The 25,919-nt window shown below is 36.7% G+C and overlaps 1 protein-coding gene across 2 annotated transcripts in view; it reads right to left on the bottom strand.

The window, feature by feature from the left end:
* Positions 1-6,076: 6,076 nt before the first annotated feature.
* Positions 6,077-25,919, bottom strand: part of LOC124233085 (uveal autoantigen with coiled-coil domains and ankyrin repeats-like) — an 83,386-nt gene continuing 63,543 nt past the window's right edge. For both annotated transcript variants that reach the window (XM_046650182.1, XM_046650184.1), the window contains exons 10-19: positions 25,587-25,655; positions 24,434-24,541; positions 23,857-23,889; positions 23,241-23,339; positions 19,344-19,380; positions 18,403-18,455; positions 14,514-17,252; positions 12,354-12,506; positions 10,190-10,255; positions 6,077-7,777 (exon numbers count right to left, since the gene is read on the bottom strand). In XM_046650182.1, the coding sequence (XP_046506138.1) occupies positions 7,706-7,777; positions 10,190-10,255; positions 12,354-12,506; positions 14,514-17,252; positions 18,403-18,455; positions 19,344-19,380; positions 23,241-23,339; positions 23,857-23,889; positions 24,434-24,541; positions 25,587-25,655 (3,429 nt within the window). In that variant the 3' untranslated portion in view covers positions 6,077-7,705. The remainder of the gene's footprint in view (positions 7,778-10,189; positions 10,256-12,353; positions 12,507-14,513; positions 17,253-18,402; positions 18,456-19,343; positions 19,381-23,240; positions 23,340-23,856; positions 23,890-24,433; positions 24,542-25,586; positions 25,656-25,919) is intronic.

Genomic DNA, 25,919 nt, shown 5'->3' with positions numbered 1-25,919 from the left:
ACAACTGGCAAAATGACCTGCCCTGGGTCATATGCCTGCATCCCAGGATGTCAGGGAAAAGCAAACATTTGGCATTTTCAGCCTCTATAGTGGGCAGATGTCTTAATCTCATTAAGACTCACAAGGCAGAGAATTCTCTATACACAGAAAGGTGGTTCAGACGCTGGTGGTCAAGAGAACAGTAAATGTCCTCCACATAAAACACTTTAAAAAAGGGATTTTCATCAAAAATACAGAGGGAAGAGGAATCTGAAAAGCAGCAATAGTTTCGAGGGAACTGTGAAGATGGGTGAGCATAATTCGGGCAGGGATGATGCCTCTGCTTGTGGCAAATTATCTTCCTCTCCCCTTAAAATATGATTTTTCCCCTTAGTTTTATTATTCTCCCTAAGGTTCTCTGCTAATTAATACATTACCAGGGGTTAAATATGCTTTTTAAAAATAAAAATTCATTTATAATAGTTAACATTATCTATAATTTACAACCGGTGTGAATTAATTTGGTCACACTGCTTTTTACCTCCTGCCTCAGCCAGCTGCACCGTTTCCTATCTCAGAATGGAGGTGAGGGGGATGAAGAACAGGAGCACATGGCAGGCCTGGATAAGCGGGTGCAAAATGGAGGATTTCGGCTATGGCGAGAGCATAGGAGGCCTGAAGGGAAAAGGTAATGAACACAAAAAGATAGCCGAAAGCAAGGCTAATATACCACAGACAGACATCTGTGGATCAAGAAAAAGATGAGAGAGAAAAATTATAAACTTTTCCTCATGGACCCAAATGGATCCAAAATGTGGACTATTATTACTCTGATTCAACCATCTCATAGGCTACAAATTATTCCAAAATAAAAAGGTTATTAAAAAATAGCTTTTGGGGCAGGCCTAGTGGCGTAGTGGTTGAGTTCACATGCTCCACTTCAGTGGCCTGGGGTTCGCACGTTCGGATCTCCGGTGTGGACCTACACACCTCTCATCAAGCCATGCTGCGGTGGCATTGCACATATAAAACAAAGGAAGTTGGCCCAGATGTTAGCTCAGGAACAATCTTCCTCACACACACAAAAAGCCTAAGTTTCTTACCATGAAGTCAGATAGAAGCACTTAGGAAGATGGACCCTGTTTAAACCACAGCATGTGCCCTGGAAGGACTGCATACTCTTTTGTGAAGTATACCAATTGATGTATTTGACCCACGGGGGAAACCCTGGCAGGCTTCAGAACCCAGAATAGCTGTGTTCTTCCTAAAGGATGCTGTGCCTCACGTACATGATATTCTCTTCCTTGCTTTGGCTGCTAGGAAGTTGAGTCAAATTGAGGTCAGCTGCAGAAAAGCGGGCTATTATGGTGTTTATGGCATGTTTTCTGGATCTCAAGCTGCTGCTTGTTTTTCCTATCCTTTTAATATTTACCATCCCCCTTCTCCTCTCCCATATTAAGGAAAAATTTGTAAGCCGTCTTAAAATCCTTTTGGTAATGAGGTAGGGCAAAAATAATAAATATGCGTATTGACATTTGCTTGGAAACCTAGAATGTAAATTCAAGGCACTAGCTCTTTATTCTGGTTAGACTTCAGATCACAATTAAATCATCCTCATATTCTTGTTGTCCTGGTAACTGCTCTCTACTTAGAGAACGTGGAGGGCGAGATTGCCCAAAAGGGTCTGGAAGGAGAGCAAGAGCTTATTAAGGAATTCTTTCTGATGTTCAAAAGCACACAAGCTGTGCCAGAATGGTAGCACGGAGTTGGAGAAAAGCCCTCCTTCAGGTTATCCCAATGGCTGCGATGTATTCGAGCTCTGCTGCCGTTAAGTGGCTGTGTACATTCTAAGAAGATTGGCTATGGCACACCAAAAATATTGACAATGAATAGTATTTCGGATATTCACAGATTGCAAATCCTCTTAAACGCATTCAATTCTAACAGATAAATTTAGACTTAGATGAACAGTAGCTAGAGGAATTTCTTAAAGTGTCAATTGGTGTGAATGAATAAAGATGGTTTTAAAGGAGCTATATTGCTTAGGGATTAAGGCCAACTGGAACAATTCGCTCAAAAAAAAGCAAGCCTGCAAGCTCAAGAGAGCAGCTCCCCTTTATTTGATTGAGGCACATACACTTCAATCCTTAGGACTCGTGTTGGCAGTCCTGATAGTTCGTCTCTCTCCATTTGTACAAAGAAGGTTTTTTAATTGTGCATAAATGGGAACTTGCAATTCCTGTAAGTGAGACAATGTTTGTAGCAATAACAAAGAGGAAAAAAATTTAAGTAGCAGTCATTTTTATTTTGGCTTAACAGATTTTAGCAGGAAGACTCTGAATATGAATAGGCTTCATTTTTAAATCCTAAAGAGAATTTCTGCAGCAGCCCATAAGGTGCCACTTTAGTCAGAGGCAATTAAAAAGAGCCTAGAATAGCAAGAAAGAAAATCACAAAATTTGTTTGGACATTGTAGGAAAAAAAGTTACATTCCCACATCCTCCATGAGTCCATTTGCTTTTATACTCCTACATAAACCTCTTCCCAGTTCTCGGAGGTGAGAATGGGACAGGAGGTATGGTGTAAACAGGAAGAAAAGTCTATATTAAGATATTGCTTGTCATGTTTTAATTGGGACAATGTAAAGTGTGTTACAAGCACTTAACAGAAAGGATGGTGCCGACTTTCTTCCCTTAGGTGATTCTTCTCAAGAGTCGAATTCCAGTCCTTCCCTGATAATTTGGGCATCACTAGAAAAAAGTAGACACTTATTAGAAGTAACTTCTCGTTTTCTTTTTTTTTTATAGTCCTTAAGGATCACTGGAGAAGGCATTTTCAAACTTAAATTCTTTACAATACAGAGCGACCTGGAAACTACTAGAAATATGGTTTCTTTTTTTGGAGGAAGATTAGCCCTCAGCTAACTACTGCCAGTCCTCCTCTTTTTGCTGAGGAAGCCTGGCTCTGAGCTAACATCCGTGCCCATCTTCCTCTAGTTTATACGTGGGACGCCTACCACAGCATGGCTGCCAAGCAGTGCCATGTCCGCACCCGGGATCTGAACCAGCGAACCCTGGGCCGCCGAGAAGCGGAACGTGCGAACTTAACCGCTGCGCCACCAGGCCAGCCCCTAGAAATATGGTTTCTTGAAGAGAGATATCAACAACAGAGGGTACTCAGCTACTTGGATTTCCTGCAGGTACCACTTTTAAAGTGGCCTTCACCATGTTCTTCTAGCCTGTAACAAAGCTACTTAATGATGCATAAAACTAATTATTATAAAATAAGACTGAATCTGTATGGTAGCTGTTCACAATGTGGAAAATCACACTTTTTTATGGCCTATTTTCATTGAAAATGTATGCCCTTTCCCCATCCTTAAAGCGTTCTGTATATGTAAAATAAATACTCTTCGCAGCAGGACACAGGATCGGAGGCCTTAAAACCCAATAAAAGATTCCTGTAGTTTAATGGTCCTTAAATGCTCGACATCTTTTTCACTTAATGTAAAATCCATCTGATCTAATAGCCGTGACTGAATTATAGATACATAATTTTTTTCTATTAAATGTTAATCTTCTGACTTGGCAGAGCAATAGAAGCTCTAAATTATTAAGAAGGCAATAACCTCTCTAAACTCTTTCCTGAATTCAGAATATTCCCAGGACCACTATCTTGAAAAAAAAATTGCAAACCTGTTTAAAATGTAAAATAAAAATCAGGCCCATTAAGTACAATTTGATGCCAAATATCAATTATAAGGAGCATTATTTTTATTGATATCTCCTGTATTATTTCACTGAATAGAATGTATATGTATGTATGTGTATACACACACACATATAAAACTGGGGAAGCAACCCTCACAAGTCTTGGCTCTTTTTCATTTACATATGACATTTTTGTAACCTTCCCTTTTTGGTTGAATTCATTCATCATCAATGTTTGTTCATGCAGGCATAAATAATGAAAATGGCCTCTAATGCATAAATGATGCCACATGCCCAATTATGCTAAACACAAGCACTCTCACTGCCCAGGGAGTCTTAACAGATTACCATCTCTGCTGCAGCTTTATCTTTTTTTTTTCTAAATCTCTGCATTCATGACTCTTGTGAGCCAAAGGCCCATATACACAGTAAGAAACAGAAGCCAGGCTAAGAAGCAGGTTAATATTTACCTGGAGAGGCTGGTCTAGACAATCTTGTTTCAAACAGCCAAGGCCAAAACATGGGAAAGAACTTCCAACAACAAAGTCTCAGACCCAGTTTAGTGGGGATCATCACCGAATGCAACAAGGGCTGGAATGCCTATTTTCCATTTTGCATTTTGTGCATGATGTATTTTATGGTGCCATTTTTTTCTTTCTGAAAATTATTCATAATAATTGTTTTTTCCTCTCTCTGAAAATTATTCACAACATTTAGCAGCCTGGAGTAAGGTCCAGGTTCTTTTTCCCCTGCCAGTTGTATGCAGCCATATTTTTTGCACGCTCATCACAGACAATCCTCTTTCGATCCTTATTTTGGTGCCAGAGGTACTGCCATTACTTTGATGCATAGGACTTGCAAGAAGGAAGCAGCTCACCAAGAGGCTGCAGAATCCAGTGACGAGGAAAACAGAGAGGCGGTGAGAAGCAGTTTTCTTCCATCACGGTGGAGCAGATATCAAGAGAAGCTTGTAACCACTGTTACCTAATGGTTGGCATTAGTGTAAGCAGACACTAATATATCTAGTCATCATGGACACCAAAAACTAATTTAAAACTCTCTCCTTTTCTACTTTGAAACAAGTGAACTAAGAACATGAACCATTAGGCAGGTAAGAAGCATGTGTATGAAAACTGTTTTTAGGTCCTTGTTAGAAGAAAGGTGGTAACACTGGAGGAAAAGAAGTACTCATGTTCTAAAGTGCACGACTCTTAAAGATTTTAGTTTTTCCTTTTTCTCCCCAAATACATAGTTGTGTGTTTTTAGTTGTGGGGCCTTCTAGTTGTGGCATGTGGGATGCTGCCTCGACATGGCCTGATGAGCGGTGCCATGTCTGTGCCCAGGTTTCCAACCTGTGAAACCCTGGGCCATTGGAGTGGAGTGCATGAACTTAACCACATGGCCACGGGGCCAGACCCCCAAAGTGCAAGACTTTTAAAGCAGCAATGATCCAATGCATTTAGAAAAACAGAAAAATTTAAACAGTATAACATTTGGTTAGGGTCAAGAGAAAAGGTTTAAATAAAAAACAAGCCATAAGAGGGGCCAGCCCGGTGGCGTAGTGATCAAGCTGGCACAATCTGCTTTGGTGGCCCAGAGTTTGCAGGTTCTGATCTCAGGTGTGGACCTGCACACCGCTCATCAAGCCATGCTGTGGTAGCATCCCACACACAAAACAGAGGAAGACTGGCACAGATGTTAGCTCAGGGCCAGTCCTCCTTGCAAAAAAAAAAAAAAAAAAATCCATAAGAAAGTTTAAGCTAAATTCATCTGGAATTTTATAACAGCACAGGTATAGCTAGTGATTAGAATCACTGTAATATTAAAATTTCAGATGTTCACTGCATGAATATTTGATTTTATTTTAATAGTTCTCTATAATACTGACCCTCTGTCAAAAGGAATGAGCTTTTCTGATGAAGCAGGAGTGATAAGAAAAAAACTAAACAATAGAATAGTAATAAAGCTTTCAGCAAAGGACTGTACTCCAAGAGGAATTCAGTGATTCTTTCAGAGAGCATTCAAATCTTAGACAACAACTGATCTTCCTTTCTCTTAGCCGTAAGTTCAGCCCTCCTATCTTTCTGAATATAGAACAGCAGAGAGACCAGCATCGCCCGTTATATGTGTTCCACTTGCTTACCATCTAAAAAGCTTTAGCCTTCACTGTTGTAAATGCAATCTTGCCTTTGACATCAAAAGGTGAGTGAAGGAGACAATGGGATTAACACAAGGAAGTTACTTGGTATTTCCCTCTACACAGCAAACTGAAAATGGCTATCATCATCTGTACTTTGGACCCCATCGATCTCTCTACCAAACTCTCCAAAGACAGCACATGGACTAGTTTACCTTGTAAATTTTTTACAAGGATGTTCAAAACAGTATTCCACTGAAAACATTTTATTGATGGTTGAAGACAAAATAAAATACACATAAGGTTCCCTTCCCACCCCTAATAAGGAAAATACCACACTGAGATGTGAGTATTCAGTTAAGAACTTTCTCTACTCTAGAGCTTCTACAGGTGACCTAATACTCATGAAACAGAACTCATGCTGAAGAAAAACATTAAATATAAAAATTAAAGAATCCAAATACTGCTTATGTAAACTGTGTCTATCTACCTAAAGAATTAAAAATAAATCCGATTCTGACTTTTCCCTGTTACACTGAAGAAATACAATGGCGTATTCTTTGCTGGGAAAAGCTACTTTGATGGTTCTCTGTCCTTGTTATCATACCAAAATGGGATCAAAAATTTGGTTCAGGATGCTCAAAGATTATCGTTAAGGCACATTTCGGAATTTAAAAAAACTTGGCTCAAATGACTCATTTGTTCAGTTTATTTTGCTAACAGTCAAATTAGTAATTTTAATCTGAATGGTAACACAAAATGTTAATAAAAATAAAAAAACATATAAACCTTCCTTAATGAGATATAATTAATAAAAATAGTTGGTTACGATAGAGTATTTACTATAAACATGTCCAATTTTATTATTTTCTTGCTAACTATATTCTTACAGTTTACTATATTATTGCACGTTCGTCTAAAACCTTATAGAGGTTTTCTAAAATCAATTCTCTAATGCTAATTTTGCAAGAAAACTGCTTTTCACATTATTAATCTCATTAGTGCAATTTTCCTATAAATAAGTACAAAACATTTGGAGGACGCAAGTCTAACGAGTGCTTGGTTACTATAGTAGCAAATGTCAACATAATTGCTTTAAAAAGTCTAAAATTTTTGAGACTTTGAAAAACTTAGTATACCATTTATCACAGTTCTCTAAATACTGTGGCAACAAAAGTCACCACAAGTGAAAATTAAGATACTGTTGTGGAGATTATGAAGCAATTTTATTATAAACTCCTGGTATATACCACCCTTACCTTTCCTTAATTTAAGTTAGCACTGCAAACCCTTTATGAAAAGAAATATATTTAAATAGGCATAAAAGTTACTAGTGTAAGAAGAAAAAAGTCTGTACCTCCAAAAGAAGTCAAAGGCACTCATTAATTTACTTCAATAAAAATGCACCTTGGCCAGCCAAGTCACAATGCACTCCTTGAACTGCAGCAGGTCTCACGGCTCAGCTGAAGATCTGAAAGATCTTTTGATCCACTTAAAAGTGGCTGCCAACCAAATTAATTTCTCTAAAAGAAATGTTTAAACAATTATTTCAGCTTAACCCCTCTTCATATGGACCCACGCAGATGGCTCATGTTTAATCAAGGACTCAATGGTTTAAAAATATGCAGCCAATCCAAGGCAAAGTGTTTGGTAGGCCTCACTGTAAAATTAACTAACATATGTATATAGAATACAAGATTTGAATTGATACTGAAAAACTCAGTAACAGGCTCATCTAATTAAAAAAACCTACTGATGGAACAAAATATATTTTATTTTAATTATACTAGCACAGTAAGACCCAGAAAGGCCATGGAGGTGCACACAGAATGCTCAGCCCCAGTAGGGAAAGCAGACGCTGGCTGGTCAGCGCTGACCGCTAGCACACAAGCCCCTGCCGCATCTGTATGATCTGGAGTAAGGCCGCCTGCACGTCTTCATCCATGTGACCCTAGAGAGAAAGAAGAAAAGAGGAGAAATATTTTATGTAGTCTTCATCTACACGAGAATCCAAAAGACAAAGGCTTTTTAACAGGGCCTAACTGGTTGTGACTCACCAAATGCCAAATCCTCACCACCCTGGCCATATTCTAAAGGATTTACTAGAAAAGGGAGTTGAGCTCTCTCATGGAAATAAAGAAGATCAATTTAAAAGGAGTGCACACTAGTTGCTCCTAACATCTACTATCAGAAAACAGATGAACAAACTTCTCTCTTTTTAAATAACGGCTCAGAAGACAGGGGCAGCATAAGTTACAGATAACAAAGTAAACTACAAGGAAAATTTGTTTTGGCTCCTGCTTTTTTTTTTAATTAGAAAAGTTATTAATGGAAAAAAATCCCCATATTTATTAACTAGGATCATATATATTATTTTGCAACTTGCCTTTTCACCTGTCATAAAAATTTTTTCCAAATTATTTCCTTAATTATTTAAAATTACTGTATAATATTCCACTGTACAGATGTATCATAATTTCTTTACTCATCACCCCAGTGATGGGCATTTAAGGTGTTTCAGTCTTTCTGGGCAGATTCCTAGGGCTAAGTCAAAAAGCAGGCTCGATTTTTCATCTTGCTAAGGACTACGAAATTTCCCTCTACAGAGATTATAACAATTTCACTCCCACCAACAGGGTATAAATGCCCATTTCCCACAACACCCTGGTCAGTGCTGTAGGCTAGCATCTTGTTTAATATCTACCAATCCCAGAAGTCAGAATGGTGCCTCCTTGTTTACTTGCATGTCCCCCTTTACTGGTGAGGTTGAGATCTTGTTACACGAATGTTAGCCATTTATATTCAGAAAGAAACACTTTGAACTTAAAAAGATGGCAAGAGGTTGATTAAATGCAAGTCAATATGAGGGGCTTACAACACCCTCTTCCCTTTTGTCTTTGCTTGAGCACTTCCCCTCTGTCTTTGCATGAGCATAACACTTCCTATTAATACAAGAAGTTTTGCTTCCAAAATCTGTTTCTATAACAGCAGGATGTTTAAATTCCAAACATTAGCCATAAGTGACTAAACTGAATTTCTTAGTCAACTTCATGATGCCAGAAGGCAAGACCATTTCACATGTCAATTGCTTTTGTTATGTTTCATTGGAGTCAGCAGAAAATAATTTCAAATTTTGGAAGCATACCTTATACGAAGTTGACAGCCTTGTTAGTCTGCAGCATCTTTCAGCAGGGGTACGCTCTTCCTCCCACGGCCAATATCAGACCCCAGTGAATCCCCCACCCTCTCTAACGCAGGTCTGCACTTTTCTACTATTTCTCCACCTAAACCTCCTGTCCTGCTGTCCATCAATAAGCTTCTCTAACAATTGCAATATACTTTCAATCCCAACTTATCTTCTATCTACTCAAAAGAAAGTATCCTTGGCTACTTTCTTTTATCACACCATTCATTCTTTTCCATTGGTTTCCCCTTCACCTCCTATAGAAAAGGCAGGCTTTTCAATTTTAAGAATTCAAGGTCATAAAGTTCCTTCCTTTTTATTATTTTACCTAGTTTTTTTTTTTTTTTAAATGATCTTCTCTCCTTCTCTGAAGCTTTCTCTTAACACCTGTCTTTTTTTTTTTTTTTTTTTTTTTACAGTGTGGTCTGACACTTCAAATCCTAAATAATTCTCATTATATCTCACCTGCCATTCTAACATTTCTCTTTTAGTATGTCTTCCTGAAAAATCTATTCTGAGAATTTTGGAGATGCTGATCATAGGGTTTCTACAGAGCATTAAGTATAGCATCCTTCGTATGTTAAACATTTCCTTAATATGATTTATTTTTTTAAAGCTTTCTCATTACAACCCCACAGATGGAAATTCTTAATCTTATGCTTCATTGAGTTTAAGGTTCAATAAATAAATATTACTGATAATCCAAGAGAACCATTTTTTTTCTTAAAGTATTACAATTCTGTGCACACCTTACTTGTCATTTTTGCACTTTTATAGTATTCTCTACATTTCAAAGAAATACTCCTGAGCTACCAAGAAACAATGAAGTCCTTTGCACTCTCCTCTTTTAGCTGACAGCCACATGTGGGTGTCAAGGCATTATCTCCAGCTAATGATACCATTAATGTGTGCTGCCATCATATGTCGCCAAACTGTCTATAAAATGAGTGACAAGCAGATGGAGATAACACTAAATTTAAGATACTGTGTTGTCATATAGCTTTGTAAATTTCTCTGGGAGATATGCAAGCCATGATGAAAAGAAACATAATCATTTTTAAATAAGCATATGGGGTATAACTACTTGAAACATCAATTACTTTCATATATATTTACTTAAAAATGAAGAATTATTTTCTCTGAAACAATATCCTTTCCAAAGGAGAAACAGTTCTTTACCTGTGCAGCACTAAGAAGGTGTGTCCGATAAATTGCAATTACTTCTTGGTGCTGTCTGTCGGCATCCTAGAAACGTGGAAAGATGGACAGATGAGGATATCAGCACTCACATTTTCAAACACCCAGAGGCTTGTGACAATGTTGCTTGATACTACAAAACAGGAGTATAATTAAACTGCTCCTGCTACTCCTTGGACTCACCAGATCCAAAATTCTATAGCATAACAATAGTATAAACTTTTCTAATAAATGTGTGGGAACATTCACAGTGAGAGCAATGCCACTTAATCCTAGGTAACATGAAATCATCGCCTTAGTTCACATCTAATGCCACAAAATTATCCAGACACATATCAACTTGTGCTTTGGATTATTGCAAACTTCCCATCTTGTCTCCCTGTCTCTAGACTTTATTTCCTCCCATGCTTCCGAGATTAAGGTAGCTCTTTCCTCATATCACCTTGACTCAATAACCTCGGGTGACACGTTGTTACATATAAGAGAGAATCTAAATTCATCCGCTTCATTCCCAACAGCCTTCACAATTTGGCCTCAAATATAGCTCCCAGACTAGCCAGGCTGACTGGCCTTTTACGGCCCCTGGGGCATGCCACTTGCAGTCCACCTCCAAGCCTTCCTCACACGATTTCCGTTGCCTGAGAGTCTCTGTTTTCCTTCCACCTACCAAAACACCATCTATCCAAAAAGTTCACGCTAGGTGCTCCCTTCTTCCTTGAAACTAGCTACCACCACACCAGTAATCTTTCCTCACATCACTATGAATTCATATCATATTCAACTTTGACTCTGGGACTATATTCTCAATTCTGTATTTGATATTTTTTGTCTTGTTATTTTACTTTTCATGGATCTATATGTTTTCCCTGTCTAACTACTCAGAACTCCTCGGGGACAGGAACTGTATACTCTCTATAACCCTGACAGTGCTTAGCATAGCATCACAAACATGACAAACAATAAAGAAATATTTCCAATTTTTGAAGAGACTACCATATCCTTTTGATAAGATCCAGATCAGCAATTTGTCATCATTAATCTGTAGGTCAACAGTGTTACAAGATCAACACTTTAAAAAATAACTTTCCAGGGCTGGCCTGGTGACATAGTGGTTAAGTTCATACACTCTGCTTTGGCAGGTCCAGGGTTCACAGGTTCAGATCTAGGGCCTGGACTTAGCATCGCTCACCAAGCCACGCTGTGGAGGCATCCCACATAAAAAATAGAGGAAGACTGGCAGAGATGTTAGCTCAGGGCCAATCCTCCTCATAACAAAACAAAAATAACTTTCTTCTATTCAAAAACAATTCATAACCAATTCCTACAGAATAGGAAAATTTTAGCAACAATTTACATTTGATTGGGCTATGTTTTACTTAGCATTTCCATGTATATTACCTCATTCAATTACAAAAGCAAACAAACAAACAAGAAATCAATTCTTATCCTCTTTTGTGGATGAGGAAGCTAAAAGTTAAGGGGAATGTTCCATGTCACTGGCTTTTAAGTGGCGGGGCTTAGAATTGAGCTCTCATCTCAGCTTCCAAATCCAGATGCTTTCTTTTAATATATAAAGGAGACATATATCCATATAGGTAACTATGGATATGGATATGGGGTAACTATACAGATATATACATCCAAATGTTTTCTTTTAATATATAAGGATATAAGGTATAAAACCACAGAAATGCCTATCTTTATTCATAAGGATAAGAGATTATTAAAAACCTCCTTTAGTTTAGTGGACCAATATTTTAGAGAGTGTGCTGCAGTTGAAAAGACACCAGATGCGGAGTCAGCCAATCCCAGGATTAAATCCTAACTGTACAACCCCAGGCATCAAGTATTTTCATCTTTGTTTCCTTAAGAATTAAATGGGGGGGGGGGGGATTAAAATCTTGTAGGATTGTGATGAAGATAAAATTTAAAGATGAAGTATGTAAAATGTTCACAGTAGTGCCTGCCATATAATAAGCACCAAATAAATGATATTATATGACTAGTATAAGTAACTTTTAGCAAAAATGATTACATTCTTGGATCTGCACAGTCACAAATCAACTTGGCTTCTAAATAAGCCTCTACAACAGCCAAACTCGAGCCCGCGCTTATCGGCATGGAGCCCTACAGGCCTGGTACTCACAGCCAGCTGCTGCTGCAGGGTCTGCACCTGGTGCTGCAGAGCATCAATGAGCTGGCTCTGTCTCTTGCTGGGACTCCCACTCGTGTAGGTGAGTTGTGAAAGGCCATTGAGAGCCTGTTTTAGTCTTTCCACATCATTAAGCAGTTCGGTTATCTTATAAAAAAAGAAAACAGTTGTGGGAGAAAAATATATATTATTCACTTATAATAAACATCTTTACACAGAAATCATTCCTTGAGACATAAAATTTATATTTATATACCAGGAAATTGAGGAATGAATATTGTCAAGATTGTTATCAATAGTATGTACATTACAGTCATGTGCTACATAGTGACATTTGGGTGGACAACAGACCACGTATATGATGGTGCTCCCATAAGACTAGTACTATAGAGCCTAGCTGTGTAGTAGGCTTTACCATCTAGGTTTGTGTAAGTGCACTCTATGATGTTCACACAACGACGAAATCACCTAATGATGCATTTCTCAGAATGTATCCACGTCATTAAGCAACACATGACTATATAATTTAACTAAATTTCTCTCCGTAAATTCCTTACAAAAGCATTACCAAATTAATAATAAATACGATATATATCCTAAAATATGAGTGTGACTTCATTCTTCTTATTTTTAGATAATATATAAGTACGTATGAAGGTATATAGACTACCTTCCAGGAAGTTTGAAACATAGGAAGGTAGAAGGGATTCCTTCCAACAAAGTTTGAAAAGTAAAAAAGCATGGCTCATGTAAGCCTAGAATTAACTTACGTGCCTTGTTCTTTTCAAGAATGTATAACTATAGACTATTTTGTAATAAAGAGAAAAATATACGGAGGCTGGTTAGAGTAGTGGAAAAAGCACAGGCTTTAAAGCCAGACAGGTTTGATTCTTATTAGCTGTGTAAGCTTGGCTAATTTCCTTTATTTTTCTGAGCCTTAGTTTCCTTATCAGTGAAAGGGGAAATTCTTTCATAGTGAAGAAAATCAAATGCACTCATAAATATATGCTTGGAATGTAGTAGATGCTCAATAAATGGCAACAATTATAAGTAGATATTAATAAATTGCTACTATAAGTATATATTATTATATTCATAATCACTTTCCAAACAAGGTGAGAGCATTTAAATTCTGGGTCATATGAGTAGACGTGTCAGAAGGTTAGTTTTGCACCTTTCCACTGAGGAGGGCTGGGGCTGTGTCTGCTTTTATTCACCTCTATATCCTCAGCCCTAAGCATAGCACCTGGCACGTAGAAGGTATTTTATATTTGTTGAGTGGATAAAACCGCACTCAATCTCCCTGACGGGTCATCTTCATAGTATGCACTTTATGCAACCACTAGTTTCAAAAATATTGTTGAGCACCTATTGTGTAAATTGTACCATGAGAATGAATAAGAAGGAAAGATAAGTTATGAGCCCGCTCTTAAAGACTGGTTGGGAAGATTAACCACATAATTCTGGCACGGTGATATACATATTTAAACGGATGGCAAAGCCAAAACAAAACATGCATTTTAGAAGAGGGACAGTTTACTGTAGGCTAGACTGGACAATGAAGGCTCTAGGAAGGAGGATAAGTGATGAAGTGGGCATTATGGACCGTATAGGACTTTACTCAGTAGAGACCAGGGGCAGGACATTCTGGGTGAGAGGACCAGTCTGTAGGAAGATATGGGGACAGAACGTACTGTGAATTGGAGGGCTCAGTTTACTGGTATGGGTGAGTGCCATGACCAAGTATGGGGTGCTCGCCCGTGCCCTTAGTTTTTTGTAGCCCAAACACTTGGCTTTTTTCCTCCTCTCCCTCACCATTCTTTAGGTACCCTAAATCCCACTGCATTTTGACCATTCATTTATGAGGCAAATGAACCTTGAGTCTCCCATCTTTCCTCAATTCTTGGCTGGATCAGCTAAGGAAAGAAAAGGAAAAATCCTTTTGATTTTTGCTTGTGTGACTTTACTTTTTTTAAAACTCCGAAATTATTTTACACACCAGTAGCCCACCTGGAAAGGTGGCATTTAAGGGTCACTTTGTTAATGCCTTGTGAACCTGTCTTGAAGGATGCTATGGTAAGGAGCCCTAGTCTACTCCAGCAGCTGTGCTCTGGGGTTTCTAGAGCACAGTCAGACAGACTCCTCGGCGCTCACCTTATTATCTTTATCTTCAATTTGTCTAGCAGATTCCTGTATCCTTCTCTGTAACTCTGTGATTGTTGTTAGGGACTTATCACATCGTTCCTGCTGATCCTTGATTTCTTGCTCAATGCTAAAATGTAGTAATTCCTTCTCATCTTTTGCAGATAGTTCCTTCTTTTTGGCATGCAAAACCTCCTCACATACTTCTTCGTACTTTCTATTCAGATTGGCCAGTTTTTCGTTTAAGTTGGAAATCTGGGTCTCCAAGTCACTTTTTGTTGCTTTATATTTAGACAAATCAACTACCTCCCTAGTCTCTAATTTTCTTAATGCCTGCTTAGTATTTTGGACCTCAGACTGCAGTTTGGAGACTTCTTCAGTTTTGTTTTGGCTTTCTTCCTCCTTTTCTCGCAAGCTAGCTTTTATGACTCCAACTTCTTTCTCAAATGCTTCCTTAATCTGCAAATGCTCTGACAGCGGCACAGAAGAGTTCTTCTGATTCTCCAACATCTGCTGCAGTTTGGTCACAGTCTGCTGCTCCTTCTCATAACACCTTTGCTTATTCTTCAGTTCTTCCTTTAGAGTCTCAATTGTGCCATTAAGAGATTTTTCCAGGGCCTCAACCTGTTCCAGTGGAACATGCTGTTTTTGCAAAAGAGTTTGTGCTGCAAGGATCTCAGAAGTCTGTTTGGCATTTTCTTCTACTAGCTTCTCTCTCTCGTTCTTTACCTCTGTGTATTTCCGTAACAGGTCTTTTAACTGTTTGTTTAGCTCTTCTGTTTTTCTGCTTAATGCTCTTTCCATTTCATGAGAATTCTCAATGAGAGCACTCTTATCCTTTAAATCCTTCTGAAGAGTGGAAATCTCCTTCTTTAACTTGTCATTCTCCTGCTTGCACTTCCTGGCCTCTTCTTCCCTGACATTACACTTCTGTGTCTGCTCTGATAATTGCTCTTTTAGTTCTTTCTCTGTTGCTTTAAATTTTCTCTCACATTCTTCAAAGCTGACAATTGGAGCATATTTTAGCTTAATGCATTCGTGTATTGTGTCAAGCTCCTTTTTCTGGGCTTCGATTTCAGCATGCAGCGTCACAATCTCTTCCTGGCCTTTTTGGTAGTTAGCCAACATTTCAGCACTATTCGCCTGCACTTTTTTCAGGCTCTCACCCACAGTGCTCATCTTTTCCTCATGCTCTTTTAGGCTGATGTACTCAGCTTTTATTTGGTTCTGAGTGTTTTCCAGGTTTCTTTTTAATATTTCATTCTCATCTTTTATTTTTACAAATTCTCGATTTATATCTTCAAATTTTTTTTTCACATCTAATAATTCTCTGTTAGTTTTATCTAATGTGCTACTCAATGTAGTTTTCATCTCTTCATGAGTCTTAACTGGCACATGCTGATGACTCATAGTCTTTTTCAAGTTGGTGTTCTCAGACATGAGCGAATCTATCTTCTCCTGGTCTTCCCCACATTTTTTATTAAGTTCAGAGAGCTGTTTTTTAAGTTCAACGATATTGGATTTCAGAGCCATTATCTCTTTTTCATGCTTCTCAGGAGGTACGAACACAGTTTCCAGGTGGCTCACATTCTTACTTAAGCTGTCATTTTCCACTAGCAATTTCTCCATTCCCAACTTCTTTTCTGTATATTTTTGTGTGACATCTAAAAGCTTTTTGTTCAAATCATCAACAATTGCATCATGTGACTTTTTCATTTCTTCACTGACTTTTAAAGGAACATAATGATTTTTCATTTCCATTGTTAAGTTATGTACTTGCTGGGTAAGGAGCTTATTATCCAGATACACCTTTTCAATTTCCTTTTGTAACTCCTGATTTTTTGATGTTAAGTCAGTGATCTTCTTCCCAAGTTCTCCAGATTTTTGCTCTAATCTACTCTTGGGTTGTTCGTGTTCTTCTGGTTTGACATGCTGAGCAAACTTGGCCTTAGAATTCTCAAGTTCTCTCTTTAACTGTCTAATTTCACCATGTGATTTTTCATATTCTCTTTCCATCTCTACTAATTTTTTTGCCTTCTCATTCACTTCATTCGATAATAAGCTCTTCATGTTTTCAAATTTTTCTGTCGGAATGGAAAGGGCCAACTTTGCTAACAATTCTTTTAACTGGCCTTCCATTTCTGCGACCTTTCTTCCTTTCTTCTCTCGCTCCATTTCACACATACTAAATTCCTTCTGCAATCGCTTATTTTCCTCTATCAGCTTGCCTTCATCCCTCTTAAACTCTTCTACCAGCATCTCGTTTTGTTTGATCTGGTTTCTTAATTTTCCTACTTCCGCTGAAGCACCTTCATACTTCGCTTTCATGTCTTTCAGCTGATCCTTCAGTTCCTCCGTTAACCTGTGGCTCCCTGTTGCTGCTTCACTTGTGAGATGCTCTTTAAGGGCAAGAAAATGCGTCTGCATTTGCTTCACTTTACCTTCTGACTCGTACATTCTCTTCTGCACATCTTTTAATGCATCTTCTAATTGCTTTATCTGTTCATCTGAATCCTCCTTGACCCTTTCACATTCTAAGGCTAAAGCTTTGCACTCTGCCACCTTGTGAGCCAGTTCATTTTGGAGCTTGAGTCGGTCTTGTTTTGCTGAATCGCAGAAAGTTCTCATTGCTTCTAACTCTTTCTTTAAAATTTCATTTTCGGAATATGAGGTTTGATTGGGGAAGGACAGCTCCAGCGGTCTTAACATGGATCTGCTTTGCATATGGGCTGGCATACCAGGGGAAGTACACTGAAAAGCAAAAAAATATATAAACAAATCAATCACAAGAGCCTCAAGAAAACACTTACTTACCTGCCAAATTTACAGAAAGTTTCTATATCATCAGTAGTCGAACAGTTTTCAGACTAGTTATGCTGGAAACATATAGTCCTGATTTTTGAAGTAAGAAAACCAGTTCTGAGTATGATTTCCTTAATATGCCCTTAAGCACTGCCATTTTGAAAGTCTGTTCATTTAAGTGTATTTCTGGCAGAACAAAGAAGGAAAATAGTTGTGGCCCCTGGGTACTATTTTCTCTTTCTTTCCCCATTCATAATACCTACGTGCACATGAATATCAACTTTATCAAAACACATCTACTATTTCTATTTGATGGCACATAATGTGCTCAGAACATCAAATTCTAAAGAAAGCCTTAAATAAAAGAAAGCCAGAACCCTTAAATAAAAACAAGGATTGCAATTTTAAATCTGTAAATAATTTCATAGAAACTATTATTAATATTTCATAGAAATTATTTTTGCAAGTATTAATTCATTGATAAAAGCTATATGCTACGAGTACATCCCACTATCTTAATAGGCAGGTTTTACTGTTGTAAAAAGAAAAGAAAACCCAAATATTTATCGGGTCTGCAGTTGCGAGGAGGTGCTAGAAATGCAAACGTTGTACCTACTGGAAAACAAAGTGAGGAGCAGATAAACAAGTAACCAAATTAGACAACACTCCCTCTCGGAAGCTTTCTTTATTTTGAGGTGAATTTCCAAAACATAGAATATATATTTCAATGCAAGGAAAAATACATTTCAAAGCCCAAACAAATGACCCTTGACTTGAATTACTCACACCTGTCTTCCTCTTTATAAGGGCAAATATGAAGAGTTGATGTTGTTAATGAATAGAGGCTTACTATCAAACACAATGAAATTTTATTTCAAATCTCTTATTTAAGCCACTGTGATCAAAAACACTCTGGAGGGCACTAGAAACAGCAGTATCACTGCTTTTATTAAACTCAACAACGCAACACCAACTTTTGTTTGATAATGAAAACCTTATTCAATGTAAATACACTTGATATACAATGCTATTTTCCTCTTTTTATAAAGGCACAAATATTTTTTCTAAATATTTTTTAAAATTAAAAAAACAGTATTACCTGTGTGTCTGTCACATACATTTGACCTTGTTTAAGAAGCATATCTTCTTTTCCTAAGTAAATCCAAATAAATGATAACTTAAATATCCATATCAAAGTAGGCTACATATTAATCTGGTGTTATTCTCTTTCCTTTATTATTCAAACAAAAGAGAAGCATGAGTTACAACATAAAATTATCCTTGTTCTAAAATATTCATGTTTTTCCTTAGTATTTCTACATACATAAGGAAAGTATTCTTCTGAATACAGACTAAGTTGGTTTTAAAAAATACACAAGATTGTTAGACTAAATAAGTTACAAGATTATTATAAAATACATATCTTACTATCAGTTAAAACAAAAATGGTATTCTTTTGCAACTTGTAGGATAAATATTACTATTGTGATGAGCTAGAGGGTAATTTAATATTCACTGGGAAGCAAAAAATAGGTTTTTCTAGAGAAACTGTTTAAAATTAGTGAACAATAAACAGAAGTGAAGCTTAATTACGTACAGTCTTAAAATAACTAATAAATATGCATTTATGGAACTTCGAACTAACTTTAAAATGCCTACTTGCATTGAGACTATATCCAAAGATTTCTTCAAATCAGAAAACTGTATTTAAGTTTCTTTCTATAAAAACCAAGCCCCAAATATCACAAGATAAATGTCCACTAATCGACAAGGCAAATTTGGTAATTCATACAATATACAATTTAAAAATATAAGTGGCTAAGGAAAATCGGAGCCTCGGTGATTACCAGATTTTGTTTGAGGCTACAGTAGTCATCTTAACCTCTTCCTGGTTCCACAAGGTGAGTAGAACACACAAGTAGTTGGATGAAGTTTAGCAGCAGGAGTATCATATACAGTTAGACAAAATAAATACACATAAATATTCTTCTTTGCTTGAACTGGATAAACTGTAATGATAATCTATACTTTTATACTTACGGTTACTGAAATGACTTCCTGATCCTAAATGATCACTCTGAAATTAGAAGTATAATTAAAACATTTTAGGTGAATACTGCTTCATTTGGTTAAATTCTGTATCTATTTTAGCTCTAAATAATCCAGTCATTAAAACCACATTTTCAACATTCCTTGTTTCTCCCGAGTATTATTCTACTGGAACCTGCAAAAAGACATAGCACTAGCAACAATTAGAGAGGTGAGTTGCGAATAAACTACTTCACGAAGCATTTTAATAAAACCATCCAAGTGTATCAAGGAAAAACTTTATTGCTCAAAAGAAAAAAAGTGAGCTCCAAATGAACTGAAACAACTTTCAATCCATACTCTTTTCTGCTTCTTTACCTCAAAAGGAAGGAAAAGCCACATTCCCATCAAGTACTCATTTTACTTTGCCACTGTTGGGAAACCCTACTTCATTAACTGTGAAATAGCCACGTGATGCCTTCTTTCAGAATTTATAGAATACTGACTACTTCTTTTTTTTTTTCGGTTTTTGGCCCTGAGCTAATATCTGTTGCCTATCCTCCTCTTTTTTGCTTGAGGAAGATAGTCCCTGAGCTAACATCGTGGCAATTGTCCTCTATTTTATATGTGGGATGCCACAACAGCATGGCTTGATGAGTGGTATGTAGGTCCATGTCTGGGATCCAAACCCATGAACCCCAGGCCACAGAAGCGGAGCACGTGAACTTAACCACTACACCACTGGGCCATCCCTGAATACCGATTACTTTTGAAGGCAAAAGGAGACAGAGAGGAGGAAACGAAACCGAGACAAAGACCTACACACAGCAATAAATAAATCGATGCATCAGTTACGAAAAAGAGAATACTGAAGAAAATCTAGATACTCTGAATCGAAATATACTTGGATTGCTCATTTTTCCAAGTTAGTCAAATACAAAGAATCTAACATATCAACTAAAATATTATAACTTCAAGAGTAAAGATATGCAGATGTAGCTCATGTCTGTGTATCTGTGTGTACTGGTACTAACAGCCATGTGTCAAACTCTGATATAGATGACCACGGTGAAAATAGTCCACAGTCCTATAAATAAATTGTTGCCTCCTACACTAATTCTTAGTGCCCCAAGGATGTCGGTAAACATAGTTAAGCTCTTTGTTCTGTGTAATATTTAATACTAGAGTTTACCATAGCTACTCAATGGACTTATACATGTATGGTTGGCGTGGCCTACGCACATAAGGAGTTCAAAAAACTTAGTTTGGGTTTATTACCTTTCCTTGATTACTCACATGAAAATAAATGCATAAGTTACAACATAAAATTAGCCTCGTTCTAAAATATCCACATTTTCCCATATTTTTTCTATTATCAGAAGGGAAATGCCTACATATTAAGTATTACACACACCAACAAACCTGTTGGCAGTTTATGAAGATTTTTAGGCATGTGAGATGATACAGTGGATATGCAATATTTTTAAATGACGAATTCTTAGTTTTGTTTTTTTGCTTGTTTTCTGCATTTTTCTCCCCAAATCCCCCTGCATAGTTGTATATATTTTTTCAGTTGTGGGTCCTTCCAGTTGTGGCATGTGGGACGCTGCCCCAGCATGGCCTGATGAACGGTGCCATGTCCGTGCCCAGGATCCGAACCAGCAAAACCCTGGGCCACCAAAGCGGAGCACGCAAACTTAACCACTCAGACACAAGGCCAGCCCCTGAATGCTTAGTTTTTAATGGCTGCTTTCATAAATACTGGGTCACATATAAAATGGGCCCTGTAATTTCTTTTTGAAAGTAAAAAACCATTTCTAGTAGAAAAATTTATCACAATGAATATGCACTCACTGGGGAAAATGTCACTATGTTGAGCGAAAGAAGTTACAAAATAGGATGTACCCATTCCCATCTGTAGAACACGTACGTAACAAGTTACGCACAAAGAAAGGTCGGGAAGACGTGAGTCAGGTGCTAGGAGAGCTGGGAATATAGTTGTACTTATTTTCTGCTTTTAGTTTAATTATATTCTCTAATCTTTCTGAAATAAATATATATTACTTTAAATAAAAAGAATTATGTAGAATAACAATAAAGTTACTTTCCTATAGTTTATTATAACCTCATTGAAAGTTACAGACTTGACTCTAACTCTGTCTAAAGCTACTGAAAAATATCTTATTCTTGACATGAGAGTCTACTCTTAGACTCTTAATACCCAATTATAGGTGTCAAACTTTGATGAGTGCTTCAAAGGGCCCACATACGCCTCTAGATTTTCTCATTCAAGTCATTCTGAGTGTAAAACTAGTATTGTAGTACAGAGCACAAAGGAGCCAGACAGCCTGGGTTCAAGTTCCGGCTCTTTCACTTAATATTTATAAAAACCCTCACAGGTAAAAATGCTCTGTGCCTCAGTCTCTTCACTTATAAATGCAGATAATAATAAAACCTGCCATATGGAGTTGATATGTTTATTAAATGCACGTAAAGTGTACAGAGCAGTTTCTGGTACATGGCTGGTACTATGAAAATGTTAGCTATTACTAGTTTCATTATCAACCTTAAAAAAGAGTCAAATGTGAAAAAGATAGAAGGCACTATACCAGATTATTCTTTAGCTTATAAAGCTGTTTCTGAATAATCTTCAGAATTCAGTCACACAAATTCAAACACACTTTTTTCTTTTTTAAAAATGTATCAAGGCATAACTCACCTGCAATAAAGCACCTTGTTAAGTGTACAGTACAATGAATTTTTGCAGACGTACACCTTGTATTATCACAACCAAGATCAAGATATAGAACATTTCCAGCACCCTCAGAAGCTTCTTCATGCCCCATCCTAGTCAGTAATCCCTCCCCAAAGGTGGCCTCTATTCTCTCCTCTATCACCATAGATTAGTTTTGTCTGACTCTAAACTTTATAAAAATGGAATCATGCATTAGCTACTCTTTGTGTCTGATTTCTTTCACACAACATTGTCTGTGAGATTCATCCATGTCTTGACATTCTTTTTCATAGCTGACTACAAATTTTTTTATTTATAAAAGAAAAAAATTACTTTCATTAGGTACTTTGGAGTTATATTCCCTAATAAAGATAAAAGATTCATATTGAAACAGCACCCTCTTCAGTGACCCCTCAGTGATGAACAACATTTATAAATATGTATTATGGCCTTTCAAACAAATCTACACAGTTAGAAGTCAGGAAAATGGTCACCCTTGATGCAGGGAGTGTGGGTAGTGACAGGAAGCAAACATGAGGAGGCTTCCGGGTACTAGTAATGTTCTGATTCTTGATCTGGGTGTGTTCGATTTGTGAAAATTCTTCAACTTATATGCTTTAACGTGTACTTTTTAACATATATTGTATTTCAATAAAAAGTTAAAAAAATCCACTGTCTTGGAAAGACTAAGAGCTAACTGACCCAACCAAAGAAGAGCATATGATCTGGGCCTTATTGACACACTACTCTCACTAAACGAAGTGTTCTAACTAATCCAGATAGGCACAAAATCCTTTCTGAGATAATCCTGGAAATACCACTATTCATTTCTATATCACCATCATAATCATTGAAAATTTACAGATAAAAGCATCAAGTTTTGAAAAGGTAAAGATGAACAAAGATGAAAGCTGGGGAAGAGAAAGCAGAATTGAACTAAATGTCAATCATATGCTAGTCAATTTCAATTATCTCGTTTAACCTTTACAACAACTCCGTGGAGAAAGGGACAACCACCCCAATTCTGTCAAAGCAGCAACACACTCAGAGACTTTAAATAAACTGCCCGAGGTCACACTATAAAGAAGAGAGTGATAATTCAAATTCAACTCTGCGTCCAAGCCCCTAACTATTGCCTATTATGAGTTACAGGAGATAATTTAAGCTTTGTATACCTCAAAATATTTAAATCTATTTTTCAGAGCCTCAATAGTTCTTAGGCTTTCTTCATGTTGCTTTTCTTTAGCTGCCAAAAGGGACTTCAGCTTTTCTTTCTGAAATGGAAAGAAAGAAAGAAAGAGCAAAGTCACTCCGTGCTTGAAATTGGGTTAGAAATGTGTTTTAGAAAATGTGATTAGAATTACTTTGAGGACTGCAGTTAATGAATTATCTAAGCTGGTGGATTTTTATCTATTAGTAGAGTTGAAAATTCTACAAATACACTAATAAAATATACAATATATACAAAAAAATTACAAAAAATTCAAATTTTTATTGTTTGTTTTAAATCATCTTCAGATATTTACTTTATAATGTTTTGAATTTTACATCTTTTTATGAAAAGTTTCACAGAAAATGAGACATTCAGAGGCAATAACAAAATGCCTACAATAACCCATGCCACTATACTCAAAACATACTTTTACATTCACATGTAGGTTTTGTTTTTCCCTTTGAGCAATAACCAGAAATAGAATCCTGGTCTCCATCTCAATTCAGGACTTACACACCTTCTGCAATATCATTTTCAATTTACATTTTACAGCTTTAAAGAAAAATTTATCATCCTACCTCACTTTCCAGATCATCAGCAACCATTACTTCCTAAATTTAAAAAGAAGAAATGTATTTTCAGTCTTGAAAGTTTGTTTTAAAAGGCAGGAGCTTGGCAAATATCTTTTGAAAAGACAGGCACATGTCTTTAAGAATGGGGACAAGGATAGGAGAAGAAAATGTCTATGTACTCCCAGTTCTCTTGTCTGAATTGTCATCCCTTCTTCTCACCAACCAGGTTCAGAAGCACTTTTGATTCTTCTGAGAAGCCCTCAGTTGTCAACTCCTACTTGCTCTTCCTCCTCACATCTTCTGTCTCCTCCTTCCTCTCCAATCCCATAGCACCAGCTCCAGTTCAGTTCTTTGTTGTTACCACACATCTACAGTATTCTCTGTTCTTGGATTCGACATTAAAGATTTCATGTAAAGGTCCTAGTAAGATACAACTTTCCCCAAGGGCCATGACCTGATTTTACCTCTGTTAGCACCCAGCACCATGACTTCACGTGATAGGCGAGCATTAACAATTTGTTATCGATGATGATGACTGGGAGTAAAACAGTTTGGATTTTTTTGTATTATGTAGATTATTTACCTCATTCAGCTGCAGTTGTAAACCATTGACTTTATCCAATAATATTCTCTGTTCTTGCTGAATTTTTCTCAACCTCTCTTTCAAATCTTCATTTTCAATCTCCAGATCCTTAAATAGTAAAGATAACAGGGACTACACCAACCTTAAAAGAGCAATTCTTACAGAAGAGATTTTTAAAAGCAGTTCGCTCTCATCTACAGATATATACCTATATAAAACAGCTTTAAGTACAAAGATGCAATAATTTCAATGACATTCAAATGATTTAAAAATCTATAGACCAGAAATAATATAGAAAATTATGGTCCTGTGGTATCTAATGAATACAAATATATACAAGACAGCAAACCATCATGATTCTAATAAAAAATAAAACCATCATCTGGAAATAGAAAATAGAAGAAGAATATGCCATTTTAACTTTTGCTTAACACCTCTCAAGTTTATGAGTCTATTCGCACGCTTTTCTTAAACTAATAATCATTTCAGTGCTCTGATAAAGTACTTAAGGCTCCGATCTAAGGCTAGCATCACTTTCTTAACAGTACATAGTAAACTATGAAGACCCAAAGAAAATGCTCCTGTTTTATCACATGGAAAACATATTCAATTTATATTCTAATGGTATTTGAGTCATAAAATAAACCATTTAATTACGGGATCTTCCTCCAACATAATCCATATAATAATTATTTTTCGAACATTTTGACAAACATAAAAGGTAAAAAGTGCTGTGTGGTTAACAAAATTATTTTTCTTAATCAAAATAAAAAATAATTTAAGAAAAAGTTGGGCTTTTATTTTATTTACATTAATAATCATTTTTATCACTATAATAATTTTCCAACATGAATAGAGATTTATGACCCAAAACACATATATTTAAATCAACAAAAAGTTACATAAAGTTGTTAAATTATTTGCTTCCTAATATATAGTAAAACAATACTTTCTGTAAGATAATACTGACCCAAACATTCATATCAAGAGTCACTTCTTTTGGAAAGGATTGGGCAAGAAAATTGAATTACAAAACAGAACCAGCTGCCCCACCTTCCCCCACATTTTCGCTCCCTGTCTTCTCCCCTACCCCACTACAAACAACACTGGAATTCTCTGCAAAGGAAGATACCAAATTTTGTTTTCTTTTTACCTGAATGTTTTGATGCTCCCTCTGATTTGGCTTCATATTTACTTCATCTAGCATGTGTGTCAAATTTCGCTTTGGTAAAACATAAGAAAACACAGGTTAGCAAGAATGAGAATATAGACCACATTTTCCTCAATAAGCAATATATCCAAGTGGTGATTTTCAGCTTACCCAACATTAAATTTTGCTGTCATAACACAAGGTGGCAGTGTTTCCACTGAGAACTCCAAATGGAAAGCATCTTTAAGGATATAGGTTTCAAATAAATCAAGTATAATTTATTTTAAAATACTAAAAAATAAAATTTAAAATCCTTATTGTTAAGGATTTATTTTA

This window comes from Equus quagga, unplaced genomic scaffold (assembly GCF_021613505.1).
Source record: "Equus quagga isolate Etosha38 unplaced genomic scaffold, UCLA_HA_Equagga_1.0 153_RagTag, whole genome shotgun sequence".
Taxonomy (NCBI): Eukaryota; Metazoa; Chordata; class Mammalia; order Perissodactyla; family Equidae; genus Equus; species Equus quagga.
Note: the sequence above shows the minus strand (reverse complement) of the source record. Positions and strands in the feature narration are given on the sequence as shown.